General features: G+C 38.1%; 2 protein-coding genes across 3 annotated transcripts in view; one reads left to right on the forward strand and one right to left on the reverse strand.

Moving 5' to 3' along the window:
• Window positions 1–14,984, forward strand: part of pi4kab (phosphatidylinositol 4-kinase, catalytic, alpha b) — a 47,273-nt gene that overhangs the window by 6,591 nt on the left and 25,698 nt on the right. For both annotated transcript variants that reach the window (XM_038277271.1, XM_038277272.1), the window contains exons 8-19: window positions 99–247; window positions 341–406; window positions 520–616; window positions 708–899; window positions 1,015–1,115; window positions 1,201–1,330; window positions 2,864–2,993; window positions 3,084–3,179; window positions 3,280–3,463; window positions 3,864–3,967; window positions 4,670–4,838; window positions 5,032–5,082. In XM_038277271.1, coding sequence (XP_038133199.1) covers window positions 99–247; window positions 341–406; window positions 520–616; window positions 708–899; window positions 1,015–1,115; window positions 1,201–1,330; window positions 2,864–2,993; window positions 3,084–3,179; window positions 3,280–3,463; window positions 3,864–3,967; window positions 4,670–4,838; window positions 5,032–5,082 — 1,469 coding nt within the window. The remainder of the gene's footprint in view (window positions 1–98; window positions 248–340; window positions 407–519; window positions 617–707; window positions 900–1,014; window positions 1,116–1,200; window positions 1,331–2,863; window positions 2,994–3,083; window positions 3,180–3,279; window positions 3,464–3,863; window positions 3,968–4,669; window positions 4,839–5,031; window positions 5,083–14,984) is intronic.
• serpind1 (serpin peptidase inhibitor, clade D (heparin cofactor), member 1) lies at window positions 9,544–14,915 on the reverse strand. The gene is made up of 7 exons (XM_038277273.1): window positions 14,758–14,915; window positions 14,347–14,610; window positions 13,529–14,172; window positions 13,305–13,453; window positions 10,702–10,826; window positions 10,141–10,285; window positions 9,544–10,059 (listed from the first exon to the last, which is right to left on the reverse strand). Exons 2-7 carry the CDS (start codon window positions 14,607–14,609, stop codon window positions 9,868–9,870), a joined length of 1,518 nt encoding a protein of 505 aa, XP_038133201.1. The 5' UTR covers window position 14,610; window positions 14,758–14,915; the 3' UTR covers window positions 9,544–9,867.

Here is a 14,984-nt window from a genome sequence, read left to right on the forward strand (position 1 = left end):
ACTTTAATTATGTAAATGCTGTTTCTCGTTTTAATATGACTTCAGGGTCCCTACTTTTTACTCATTTTTTTTTTTTTTTTCTCTGAATTGAATCCCAGGTGCCTATCTTCCCGACAGCAGCTCAGTAGACCCAGATTACTATTTCTCAACGATCAGCTCCAGTTTTTCAATGTCTCCTCTCTTCCTGGGTGCCAGTGAAAATGAGGTTGAGGTGCCCATTGATCTGCTTCGACAGCTACTCAGCATGGTGCAGTACCTTCTTCTTTTTAAAAACAACATTAAGATTCTGCTTCGGTTGGTTTACGTTCTCTAAATCTGAACCTCACATGTTGTTTTACAGGTGAAAAAGTTTGTTTCAGACTCCTTCTTGAAAACTCTGGATGCCACTTTGACAGCAGTTATCGAGGTAATAACATAAAAGCAATGTATTTAGAATGGTTAAATGCAAATGTAAACATCACATTACAACAGTGGACTGATTTTCTGTATTGCTCTTGTCTTGTTTCTTATTTTGTAAAGTCTAACCCTGGGATCAGCCTCCATTACAAAACCTTCAGTGACCCTTTGTATGTGTGTGTGTTCAAAATGCTGCGAGACACACTGTATAACATGAAAGGTAAAGCATTGTCCTTTATGTATACGCCTTGATAAACTCCCTATCTAGTAGTCTCCAAGTTAAATACCCTGTCAAACTGTCATATTTTCAGCCTTGCAGCCCGTGTTTGTGAGGGAAGTACATGACTTTGTCCTGGAGCAATTCAGCAGCAGCCAGTCGGAGCTGCAACGAGTGCTTCATGATACAGGCGGGTTGCCCAGCGAACAGAGCCCTCTCAAACTCCGTTGCCAAGCCAACGCTGCCTGCGTGGACCTCATGGTGTGGGCCGTCAAAGATGAGCAAGGTAATCAATGTGAACAAAGCTCTGGTTTGTGTTTGATGTCATTATCAGAGAGGGGCAAGATACTTTGATTCATTCTAGATGTCTCACTTTGTTTTGTTTTTTTTCCGCTTTCCAGGAGCTGAGAATTTGTGCACAAAGCTGTCAGAAAAGCTTCAGTCAAAAACATCTAGTAAAGTTATCATTGCTCATATGCCCCTGCTCATTTGTTGCTTGCAGGTTTGTATATGAAGCAAAATAAAACACAAACTGCTCAAGGAATGAGATTAAGTGATTTATATTGTTTTGTTTCGCTCTCTCTCAGGGCCTAGGGCGTCTGTGTGAGAGGTTTCCTGTTGTAGCTCACTCTGCAACAACTTCTCTAAGGGATTTTTTGGTTGTTCCGTCCCCGGTTCTTATTAAACTCTACAAATATCATAGCCAATGCAGCGCAGGTACGTACTGTAAACACTAACTACTTATAATCCACCTTGTAGCTTTGTCTTGACCTTTTATGGATTAATGTTTTGTTAACTAAGATGGACATGTAGAGCACCCTCAGTAATTATTAACAGCCCTGGTAAAGATGCCTTAGAATAGGTTCAGATTGATTGCTGCAACATTGTCATTCAGTTCCTTATTTCAAGCCTTTAATTCATTGGAATTAATTGATTTGGGGAAAAAGACTGATGTACCAACTTAATTTCTCCACTGTAATTTTAATAAAGTCAATCGATCAAAAAGACTATTTAATGCTATTGACAATTTTGCTTCCCAACAGGAAGGCACTTAGCCTTCCCATGTTCACAAGGTTGGAGCATACAGAAAGAGCTATGTTTTACCCTTTTGCACATCGTCTAATCCATACAGATCATCTACAGTCCTCTTCTATGCTCTCTTCTCCTCAGCTCACCCCGCAGATGGAAGAAGGTTTATCTAGCCACAGTTTTTGAATCCCTATTTTCATGTGGTCACAGTTTGAGGTGAAGCTCCAGTAGTTTTCCACAAATTCCCCATATTGGGGTTTTGATGGAAGGAGAGAAAAGGTGTTTTCCTGGAATGCCTCTCTAACTAGTAGTTGGTTTGTAGATACAGTCATAAGATTCAGTTGGAGACTGCTTGGAATCTAATAGTGGACTCTTTGCTGCAAGTAACTGACAGTTTGGTTTGGACATTTTTATTAACCTGCACTACCCTCCCTCTCATACAAACAAACATGGGTCCTTGTCCAATCTTGCTCCTCCTGTTTCAGCAGTTTTAAACTCTAATTTAATGCTCTGACTGTCTAACATTGGCTAGTTTGGTAAGAAGCTCTTTATTGATAACAATTTCCTGACTTGCCAAATTCAAATCCTATCTGCCTTACCCGAATAGAATAATTGTCTCTTAAAAATGGATGGCTAGATGCAGTAGGCATTAGTGTTGGATCGGATTTAAATCCCAGGATTCACAAAGTAAGGGGTGGCTTATTAAAAATCCATAGGGCCTCTGATTGATTTAAAGGGCCAATAAAGTGTTTTATTTTGTTAAAAACAAGTCCAGAGTACATTTTCTGGAAAGACACGTTGCATCCTTTTTTTGCCTGAGATATCTTTGCTGCAAGACAATGAATTGATGCATTTATTTATCCAGTCATTTATGTATTTATATAGCCTTTTACCATTAAATCCATTAAGGTAAATAAACACACCAAGCTCTAAAGGTCAAGTTTAATATCATTTGGGAGGAAGCAAAAAAAAAAAAAAACAACTGCCTGGGATGAAAGTCTAGAGGACAAAATTAGTCTGACTAATTATACAACATGTAGCGACAGCATCAATAACACAATTACAGCATCATCCACCATTGATCTGAGCTATAACAGATAACAGAGAGTGCGTTTCAGGTTACAGATTTTATCTGTTTTGTTTTTTCTATGCTGTCCCAACAGCCCAGCCCTTCATAATTCATCTTTTGAATGTGACATAAGTTTTTTTTTTTTTTTTAAGGAACGGGTGAAATTAGGATAAATGTGACGAATGAGCATTCTCAGTCAACTATCAACATGCTAACAAACAAAAAGGACCAGCCCTCCATGTATGAGCAGCTTAGAGACATTTCCATCGACAACATTTGCAGGTAAAATGGGAACACACTCGACACAGCTGAGATTGGAACATCAGAGCTCATTTTCATGGGCTCCTTCCTTTTGTTCTTCTCCTCCTTCAGATGTCTCAAAGCTGGTTTAACAATGGACCAAGTGATCGTAGAGGCCTTTTTAGCTAGTCTCTCCAACCGTCTGTACATTTCACAGGAGAATGAAAAGTGAGCAGTATCTCTAGTGGGAAAAATAGGAAATCTGAATCTAGAATACATTTGAATGAGGGTGAATCGGTTTTAAAAATATAACTTTTCCTCCTCCCAGGGACGCTCATCTAATTCCAGATCACACCATTCGAGCACTGGGTCATATTGCTGTCGCTCTGAGAGACACTCCTAAAGTTATGGAGCACATCTTACAAATCCTTCAGCAAAAGTTCTGCCAGCCTCCATCACAGCTGGATGTGCTCATTATAGACCAGTTGGGCTGCATGGTTATCACAGGAAATGTAAGTCCAAACCGATAGAGAAATGACACCTCTGATTTTTTTTTTTCTTCCATGAATTTAATTCATTTGGGATTAGATGGAATATAAAAGTTTGTGATATAAGGGTGAAAATGAATGAATAGATTTAACTTTTTTTTTTTGGGTGAAACAAAGATTACATGTTGTCACAAGATGGACTGAAGCGTTGCTATTACTGTGCATCTGGTGGTTGTTGCCTTTTTATTCAGCACCCTGCATTAGGAACAACAGCCAGGATTTCAGCTGATTTACCAGTTGGTTTTAATACGGTGTTATGTGACAGCCCATCAGCCTTGATTGCTAGGCAGGCTACTTTTAAGAGTTTAAAATAGATTTGCAGTTCATTGATTTGCATGCTATTCCCTGTCTTGTTTTGTTGTAGCAATACATCTACCAGGAGGTTTGGAATCTGTTTCAGCAGATCAGCGTGAAGGCCAGTTCTGTGGTTTACTCTGCTACCAAAGACTACAGAGATCATGGTTACAGGTCAGCTTCTGTTCTTTAAAATTCAGGCTTTATCATATCTTATTATATTATATTATATCATATTTTAGTGTCAGATTTGTTGAACAACGTGCTGGAAACCAAAACGAACAGGCCCATTTCTTTAAAATTATCCGGATGAAAATTAATCACTGCAGAAACCAACAAAATACATTAAAAATACTTGAAAAATGATGGGCTTTTAATTGTTCCCTATATCGCTTTAAAGCTTAAACTCTCTTTTGCCTTCATTGTCCTCTAAACCTTAAGAGTTCATTTGGTACAGATGTGGAAGAAAAAAACATTAGAAAAAATTTAAAATATGGAAGTTTCAAAGTGACTTGTTTGGGAACATTGACCTTTTCTTTATATGCAATTGGGTACCAACAATTTTTTCACATAGGTGTGTTGACTTCATAACAATGTTTTATTCCAAACAAGGTTAAATGCTTTGAAATGAAACATTGCAATAGGATTGCAAAGTTTCACTAGATCTGAATGGGTAAAAAAAAGAGGCAATCCAGTTTGGAGTAAAACTTCAAATGTTTTGTTCTTTTCTCACTCCTACTCAAATGGTTTTTCCCTTCTGTTAATAAGATTGACAGTTTTGAAATTTTGTAATTTACGTCCTGTGTAATGTATGTTTATTTCCACCCGATCATAGTCTCAGTCCACATCATCTCTCCACCTTTTTTTCCCTTCAAGGCATTGCTCTCTGGCTGTGATCAATGCTTTGGCAAACATTGCAGCCAACCTCCAGGGGGAGCAGCTGGTGGACGAGCTGCTGGTCAACCTTCTAGAACTTTTTGTCCAGCTGGGACTGGAAGGCAAAAGAGCGAGTGAGAGGGCCTCTGACAAGGGAACAGCCCTGAAGGTGCGTGGATCACCTCATTATCACAGCTAGTAACATTGACAATTTGTTGTAAAAAAAAAAATAGAAAAAAACTTTTGGGATGAATAACGTATTTTTGTATTGAATTAAACAAGCAGCTAAACACAAACTGTAAATCCTAACAGCCATGTGTTTCATTTTTTTTTATATGGATACATGTTTTGTCTCTATACAGGCATCAAGCAGTGCTGGAAACCTTGGAGTTCTTATTCCAGTTATTGCCGTGGTGAGTGTGTTCATGTTTTCTATGAAAGCATATGTTAAAAGCAAGAACACAGTTTTACCTTAACGAGCTTCATTGCCATTTGAGATCTTGCACCGTAATGTGCAATACTTATTAATGAACAGAAATGAGGTCATTTTATGATTATTTTCATAGTTGGTAAAGGGGGATTACTTTGCCTCATAAAATGATCTCTATCACAAATTAAAATAATCAAAGAGTTTTTAGTACTTTACCACATGATTATTTAGGTTCTAGATTAACCCAGATTGGATTTGAATATTGTTAAAATCAAGTAATTTAACTGTCACTAATGGGAAACTTATTGCACAGCCAATAGCCACACATTAAACATCCAACAAGATTGTCTACTAAAATCACTGACATACAGAGAACAGTAAGATCTTGCTACTAATTATTTCTACAAAATCCAAGGTACCAATGCTAACAAGCTTAAAGGGGATGTTTATAGCTCTTATGAGTCCTTGGAAAGGGTCCTATGGTCTAAATATTTGGCTACCTACCCATGGTACACAACATAAAAGATCTGGAAGCAAACAAACGAGGTGCTTAAAATTGGCTTTTCCGCTTTACTTGCAGCCGTTCTCTTTGAATCTAGAAGAACACGGTTCTCATTCAGTTGACTGGATTTCTTGCATCTTGGGTTTGGAGAGACAGAAGAAAGTAAAAGTTTTTCCTAAAACTCTACATGTTATCAGAAGGAAAATCAAACAAAACAATGAATCACAACCAGTTCCAAGAGCGGGATGAAGCCTGGCTCCAACGTAGTATTTCTTAACCCTTTATAGGGCACGTTACCATTTCTGATATGCATAACCCCTTACAAATGGAGTCCCCCCCCCCGTCCCTCAGTGATGTCTAGAAGCACAAGATCTGTATCCAGCCATTCAGCAAAGATACTGCTACATGGCTGTACATGTTATGATGGCATTGAATGATATATTACCTACTGTAAATTAAGTTAACAAGTGAAGAAAAATGGGTAAAAAGCTAATTGAAAAGTTAAAATTTAAAGTTAAACATTTAATAAGCCTAGTTAACAATTATATTTAGGTTTATAAACTAAAAAATTTAAGTGCCAGTATCAGCATTAATGACTCTAAGTTTATGTTGTACCAAAAAATGTGTTTCTTTCCCTCTCAGAGTGTTTTTCATGAATTTCTTAAAGAAGCACTTTTGTTATTATTCTTAATATATTCAGCCAAGTTGGCGTTTCTTGTTATTACATCGACATTCATTTTTGCCATCAAAATATCCATATTTTTTAAACGTTACAAAGATATTAAGGTCTTGTCCTACACTATTGGCTTGAAACTTTGATTGAAGTATTTCACTGAGTGCCCTATAAAGGGTTAAAGGGTTTGCTGGTTCTATTTTACTTGGTCTGAGTCAGAACTCTGCGTTCTCTTGGCAGCAAGAGCATCTTGTGGAAAGATAGGTCTAAGTACATGTGCAGTAAATGTAAATATGCAGCTTTCCTCTGTTGCTGTGGCAAAAAAGACCTGTTGACATACCTTTTGAGCAAATCTCACTCAGTGGTGAAGGGTAGTTGTCTTGCAATCTAAAAATCGTAGGTTTGATTCCCTTTTCCTCCTGTCACATGTAAATGTATCCCCTACATTTTAGAATGGTTGTTGCTATAAGTGTAAAGCAATACATCAGTCCTCTCTGTATATATGGATTCTTTTATTCATTTTTATTTTTTTTAACTAGTAAAAAGCAAACAAACAGATAAAAACACCAACAATGTTTTCATTGATCCAAAAAGCGATCTCATTACTGAAGCCCTTTTCAAATCTAAGCTCTCCAAGACCGGTTAAGTTGAGAGTTTTAGAAAAAAAATCAGTATGAAGAATCTGGGTTAATTATGGAATATTTTATCATTTTCTAAGTTTCCAAATGAGAAAACCAAATTATATATAATTTCACAATGATATGCATGCTTTTAATGCATTTAATTTAACTTTTAGAGCCTCTGGTATTAAAACCATTCATATTTTGGGGATTATGTTACACAGACAGTGTTTGTGAAATGTTATCTTGACTACGTACATTTTAAAAGCGTATGGAATGACATTTTGGTTGTAATGTCATTTCTGATGTGATTATTGTGTTTATATCAGTGCTGGGCAACAATTCCAATTTGAAATTGCGACAAACCTCATAACATTATTGTAATTTATCTTGAATAATCACACTCCTTTGCCCATTAAATAATAATTAATTTACAAGTGTATTTCGAATTTTAGCGTACCGTTTTATGAACTAAAGTCCAATAACATAAAAATATGGAAATGCAAAGAAGTGACTTTTTTTTACTGCGGTGTAAGCTGTTTTTACCATAAATTGTCTATACAGGTGCTGGTCATAAAATTAGAATATCATGAAAAAGTAGATTGATTTCAGTAATTCCATTTAAAAAGTGAAACTTGTATATTATATTCATACATTACATACAAACTCATATATTTCAGATGTTTATTTTGTTTAATTTTGATGATTACAAATGACAACAAATGAAAATCTCAAATTCATCATATCAGAAAATTAGAATATTGTGAAAAGGTTCAAAATTGATGGCCCCTGGTGCCACACTCTAATCAGCTAATTAACTCAAACCACCTGCAAAAGCCTTTAAATGGTCTTTCAGTCTAGTTCTATAGGCTACACAATCATGGGGAAGACTGCTGACTTGACGGTTGTCCAAAAGACGACCATCGACACCTTGCACAAGGAGGGCAAGACACAAAAGGTCATCGCTAAAGAGGCTGGCTGTTCACAGAGCTCAGTGTCCAAGCACATTAATAGAGAGGCGAAGGGAAGGAAAAGATGTGGTCGAAAAAAGTGTACAAGCAAGAGAGATAACCGCACCCTGGAGAGGATTGTGAAACAAAACCCATTCAAAAATGTGGGGGAGATTCACAAAGAGTGGACTGCAGCTGGAGTGAGTGCTTCAAGAACCACCACACACAGACGTATGAAAGACATGGGTTTCTGCTGTCGCATTCCTTGTGTCAAGCCACTCTTGAACCACAGACAGCGTCAGAAGCGTCTTGCCTGGGCTAAAGAGAAACAGGACTGGACTGCTGGTGAGTGATCCAAAGTCATGTTCTCTGATGAAAGTAAATTTTGCATTTCCTTTGGAAATCAAGGTCCCAGAGTCTGGAGGAAAAGAAGAGAGGCACTTCATCCACGTTGCTTGAAGTCCAGTGTAAAGTTTCCACAGTCAGTGATGGTTTGGGGTGCCATGTCATCTGCTGGTGTTGGTCCATTGTGTTTTCTGAGGTCCAGGGTCAACGCAGCCACATACCAGGAAGTTTTAGAGCACTTCATGCTTCCTGCAGCTGACCAACTTTTTGGAGATGCAGATTTCATTTTCCAACAGGACTTGGCACCTGCACACAGTGCCAAAGCTACCAGTACCTGGTTGAAGGACCATGGTATCCCTGTTCTAAATTGGCCAGCAAACTCTCCTGACCTTAACCCCATAGAAAATCTATGGGGTATTGTGAAGAAGAAGATGCAATACACCAGACCCAACAATTCAGAAGAGCTAAAAGCCACTATTAGAGCAACCTGGGCTATCATAACACCTGAGCAGTGCCACAGACTGATCGACTCCATGCCACGCCGCATTGCTGCAGTAATACAGGCCAAAGGAGGCCCAACTAAATACTGAGTGCTGTACATGCTCATACTTTTCATGTTCACACTTTTCAGTTGGCCAACATTTCTATAAATCCTTTGTTTTTATTGGTCTTCAGTAATATTCTAATTTTCTGATATGATGAATTTGAGATTTTCATTTGTTGTCATTTGTAATCATCAAAATTAAACAAAACAAACATCTGAAATATATGAGTTTGTATGTAATGTATGAATATAATATACAAGTTTCACTTTTTAAATGGAATTACTGAAATCAATCTACTTTTTCATGATATTCTAATTTTATGACCAGCACCTGTATCTTAGCGTGACCCATATTTTGATTTTTAGAAAAAGAAGGATACTGTACTTTCCCTGCAGACAATGGCTCATCCTACTGTCCACTCTAAAGGCTGGGGTTTCTCTCTATTTTTGTGCAAAATCATGCCCATCCCAGATCCACCTCATACCCACCCTGTGACCCAGGGGTTTGTTTTCTGTTTGTATGCATAATTAAACAGCGCCAGCTAACTTAAAAAAATATAAATAAAACAAATGCATTAGGACTCTTTAAAATTACTATTTCCATTCAAGAATGGCTGTAAATGTGGTATGGCTTCAACATGATCAGCACTAGTTTTTTTTGTTTGTTTTTAAAAACTTGTATCTAATATTTCATTAGGTTAACCTAAGCCGTTAGCACAGCAAGTTGTTAATCCTAATAAAGAAACATTTTATTGTCAGATTCTAAACTTAGATTTTAAAAAACTTATTTGAACAAATTCTCAGAAGTTCTGTTGTAGTTTTTTGTATTTTATTATTTCAACAACTGTGATGTTTATACATTTCGTTAAACATTATTTTGGTATTAGAGGATCAACAGTAACACCACGTTGTCTCCATGCATCTCCACCTGCCTTGCTGTTGGTTATAAAACATTAAGAGACAAATAACAAGCATTCAAACAGACTTAGTACTCTAAACAATTTTAAGAAGTTTAAATGTTAATTTTCTTGTCTAAAAACACTCCTGAGAAGCTCAAATTAGAGATGTGTCAGATGCTCTTAAACCTAAGCCTGAATTTATAACCGGATTATCAGTTGTGAATTCTTTAGCGTATCAGTTTTGTGAAGGATTTACCACCCGGCCAATGAACACAAGACAGTCAGTACGGTGCTCGTAGATCAGGAAGAGAAACGGGTGATCCACAGTGAAGCGAATCTGAGAGGAGAGCGGCATGAACCCAACTTGAGTCAAGGCAGCAGCTTCCGTTCCCTCTTCGTTCACAGTGATGGTTCCCTGGTGCTTCAGCTGCGATAGCATGTTAAAAAAAAACCCATCAGAATAAGATAAAATGATCAGGATTAGTGTTTGGATCACTCTATTACTCACCCAGTTCAAGGCAACCTTTTCTGAAGTCATTCTACTGAAATCTCCACTCTCCTTGAAAATGTCAGTGAGTCCCATCTTCTTCAGACTTCCAATCAGGTCGTAGTTTTGCTCCAGTTTAAAGCGAGGTAACAACACCTCTCGAGTCCTAAGAGGGAAAGAATACTATCCTCACAATAAAGTCCAACAAAACCTGAACTATTCTTTCTTTATTTCTCAAAAAAAAAAACAGTTTACGTGAATATTTTATTCATTTGCTGATATGGAAATTAAGAGATTTCCCCTCTTGGTGATGCACTTATAGACAAATGTTTTTTTACTCTAATAAAATAGATTCCCTGTTTTTCCAGGTCTCAGCTAAACATGCTGAGTCTTAACTCGCTGCTGACTGGTTAAATATCAGTGAACTTCTGTTGAAGGAATTTATTGATTGTTCCTGGGAATTTCTTTTGAGCACGTTAATTTCATCCCTGCAGTTGCAGATGGAAACACAGCTATTTCTCTCTGTACTGTTGTATATCAGTAAAATCATCCGATCAGTTAAAATATTTTCCTGCGACTGACCTGTTTGTCATGTTTTTGAGCCACTTGTTGACAACAGTGGGGGAAATCTGCTGCTCCAGTGTCCTCATGCCAGTGATCTTCCTTGGCAAGGCAATGAGCATGCTGATGTTTCCTGTGTATGGAAGCTGAAGATAAGAAAGTTGTGCTGCTTAGTTTTGTTTGTTAAACATGTTCTTATTAAATATGAATTTTAGAGCTGGATAAATTATTGAATGAAAATTGTCCTTGCAATAAAAGTAGCTTAGTTATTAAAGCTACAGTGTGTAATTTTCAGCGACATCTAGCGGTCAGACTACAGACCGCAGCAACATGAACATCTCCCCCCCACCGCTTCTCCCCCCCAACAGTACGGCGAGCGTTACGGGACAAAATGTCTTCCACGACGTCCGCATCACCTACCTTCTCAAGTGATGAGGTTTGTTTACATAGATAATTTTACAGATAGTATTTCATTAGTCTGTGTAGGGTATAGATTTCATGTAGACTTAAGATAATAAATATACCCGTTATTTTTTCTACATCGTTGTGACGTCTTGGTGAGCTGCTTTGCATGGTGATATAAACAGACGAAGTAATTGTAGTCATTAGTTTAACAGCGAGATTGTGTTCGCTGGAAGAATATATATCCCCCGTTTACAGAGTCCAAGTCATTTTGGTGGCACGGGGGTTACAACGCGAGGGAGAGGGAGAGGACGAGGGCGAAGGCAGGGAGGCCGTGCAGCTAGGGCCAGGCGAGAGAGGGGAGCCAGCGGGGTGAGAGCAGAGGAGGAAAGGCTTGAAGATCTCCAAAGGAGCCGGAGAGAAGTAACCGAGGTATATATCCAGAAAATTATTTTACAGAAAATTACTGAATCATTACCTGTGAAACGTCAGGGACGTTGCTGAATAAGTATACTGGAGAGTAACAGCATCATCACGCAGCATGTTATTGTTTTAGACAGGTCTGAGCATCCTGTACTCCAAAAACTGCAGTGATATTAGACAATTGTGTGTGTAGGATTAATTACCTGTCCAAGAGAAAACTGGCAACTTGAGCGTCACTTTGAAAACCTTTTTCCTCCATCAGTGACTTCCATCGTGTAAATGCCGTGCCAATGTTGATCCGTGTTTTTTGCCGTTTCTTGTCACGCTTGCGTTTATTCTCGTCGTGTTTCCGCTTCTTAGATGACGGGGGTTCGGTGTCCGCCGCTTTTCGTTGTGATACAGAGTAGGCATGATCCTCCATTCGTCTGATGTTTGGCCACACAGTGCCAAACAGTTTGCAAAGTCACTCACGCCTGCCGCCTTGTTCACCTTTCTTGTTACTGAGGCGCAGTATACCTGCTTCTTCTTCTTCTTTGGTTTCAGGCAGACTAAACGCTTCTCAGGCATAATACTGCCATCTACTGTTCAGTACCGTCTCAGTTAATCTCTCTCAACTTGCCGTAGTTATTTTTGAGCGTCATGGGAGATCTCGCAATCGCTAGTTTGTTGCCTCTGCGCTTGCCGTAGCGCAAAGATGTCAGCCTCCATGGCTGCGAGACCCGCTCCTATGTAATTATAAATAACGAATTCTAAGGCAACGCAAATATTATGGTTAAAAGGCTGAGCTCATAGGTGATGATAAATAACATAGTTATGTATAATATATTAAATTTCTGACTTTATATGCCTGTAATTATTACACACTGTAGCTTTAAGGCTTTAGTTTTTCATCATATAGGCATCTGTCAACACACTGTTTAAAATGCCTTTAACAGAAAAGAAAAAGCAACACTATATTTCTCCCTTTCAAGCCTCCCTTCACTGTCTTCTAGTCTATTCAATTTAAGATTTATAAAGTTATTTTTTTAACACTCCCTGATTAAGAATTTGGGGGGAAAAAAATTCTTGATGGCCTAAACTTTAGGACAAGTACTTTGGCCAATTTCAGCTGCACAGACTGTCAGTCATTTTAAAATTCCTATTCAAGACCTATTAGCTTTAACCAGTTTATAGCTAGCTGATCAAACACATTTACTATAATTCTATTGTTATTGATTGCAGCTACGTATTATTTCCCTTTCACTGTTTTTTTTAAGATACACAGGTCCTATGATGTTTTTTAAAATCTTAGATTATTCCTTATGGAATGTGTAATTTACTTTTAATGCCTTTTTTTTATCAGGCTTGGTTAGGTATGGCTTTTTTTTTTTACTTCTCCAAAACTCCAAAGTTTTTTTTCTAAAGGACAAAAACCTTCGATAAATGGAGTGTTTGCTTTATGTTTGATTTTCTACATCGCACCTTGATTTTTATATATATGTATTTTGTGTTTTAACTTACTATTAGCAATACAATGCAATATTGCAATTCCAAAGAGCTGCTTGGTAGGCTGTAACATTCCTGCCACCATGCATAATTCAAACTTTTCCTTCCTCAATATATTTGCTTATGCCATTTATTTCAATCCCTAATCTGAATATTGACCACAATGCTTAGGAAGATGGTGGGTACATTATGACATGACAGAACAAATGTTGAGGAAAATGTGGGTTAATCATTGTTTTAATATCAAAACTAGCTATCATACATAAAAAAATTCTCTATTAAGATGCAGCTCTAATCTGTGTAAAGCCACCCACCTGCAAGATGTCACACTCTAGTTCATGGTCGGCAGCAGCCAGGTAGTTCCCCTTGTTCGCCATCATTGGCACACGCACGGTTGTTTTCTCATTGATTCTAAAGTTTCGGTAGTAAGTCATTTCTTTTGGGAATTTCTGCTCCCATGTACCTGTTTGTACAAAGACCAAAGACTCACATTGCCATTTATGTGTCTATATTACCTGTTAAATTGAATATCTCTCACCTTTGAAATACAGGTAGTTAAGTAGCATCAGAACCATGTTTGGATCCACACTTTTTAGCGGCTCCTTGATTAACCCTTTGGTCAGTTTTTCAATGCGACTGTTAGCCTTATTCAGGAACGCTGGATTTGTGAAGTCTACTGACTGCGGCTCAGCAAAATAGTAGGCCTTCACTTCAGTGCAGAAAGTTTCTTTCAGTGATACGTTTTCTTTAAGGTAGACATCATTAACGGAGCGAAGCGTGTAGCCAAAGTTCCTCCTGAACAGCCTGTGTGTCAACTTCCTGAACAGCTTATGAACTGTGGTGTTGTCATAGTGGTGGCTGGCATTAACAAACTCAGCGAATCCTAATGCTTTGTAGATCTGATGGTGAGTTTCAGATCCAGCGCCTAATGACATCATCCCCATTGCGATGGAGATTCCAGCAGGTGCCAGCAGGATGTTGTCTGTCTGGTTCACATCGTTACGCAGACTTCTGTAAAGATTAAAGCCGAAGCGGGCATTCACCGTATTAAGACGCTGAAGGCGAGATCGACCATGGAAGAGTCGTAGGAGTCTGGCTCTGCGGATCTTTGGGTCGGAGGACTCTGCAAAGATGTCGATGTCTGGAGCTGGTGTGGCTATCTCGTCGACCTCATCCCCCTCACTGAAAAAGATTTCATTAAATATATATATATATATATTTTTTATATTTATATAATACCGTATATATTTTTTTAGAATAAATTTTACTGGGAGTTTTGTTCTATTGGTTTTCACACACTTCTTACATTTTATTTTCAATATGAAACCCAACATAAGCAAAACTCCTGAAACTTACATATAATCATCACTTCCTGCGGCTAGGATCTTATCAAAGTCAATATAATCTTCATCCTCAAAGCCGTCAAACACAAGGTCATTGGTGACTGTGTTTTCTTTGTGGAACTCCAAAGGAATGGCATCAACATCCACTGCAGCACCTGGCTGTAGGCCTCTAGGGTTTGGGTTAGGGTCATTAAAGTGGGAATCGAGCTCTTTGATACCAGCCAGGGATGGACTGGCCAGCATACACATCACACAAATGACAGCAAACACCCACATCCTGAAGGCAGAGCAAATAAAAATCTTTGGTACAAAACCTTGAAATTATCTGAAACGTCAAATTTTTCCTAAGTAACATAAATTGAAGATACTCGGACGCAAAGACAAAAGATCTTCGTGTAAATAACTAGTCTGTAAAGTGTCTTACCTTTACTGTGTCTGGTGGGAAGTGCTCTGTTGATTCTGTTTGTAGGACGAAGACTTCAAAACTGAACTTTGATGTGTGCTGCTCTTGAACAAATAGACCAGATCAAACAGTCCAAAAAGTCTGCTGACTGACTAAAACCCTTAACTCTTCACAGTTCATCTCCTTAGTTGAAAAATTTTATTCTAATTTATCATTAATTTAATCATTGGTTGCCATAAAGTACTTTC

The sequence above is a fragment of the Cyprinodon tularosa genome, unplaced genomic scaffold (genome assembly GCF_016077235.1).
Source record: "Cyprinodon tularosa strain WSP-4 unplaced genomic scaffold, ASM1607723v1 ctg130, whole genome shotgun sequence".
NCBI classification, from domain to species: domain Eukaryota; kingdom Metazoa; phylum Chordata; class Actinopteri; order Cyprinodontiformes; family Cyprinodontidae; genus Cyprinodon; species Cyprinodon tularosa.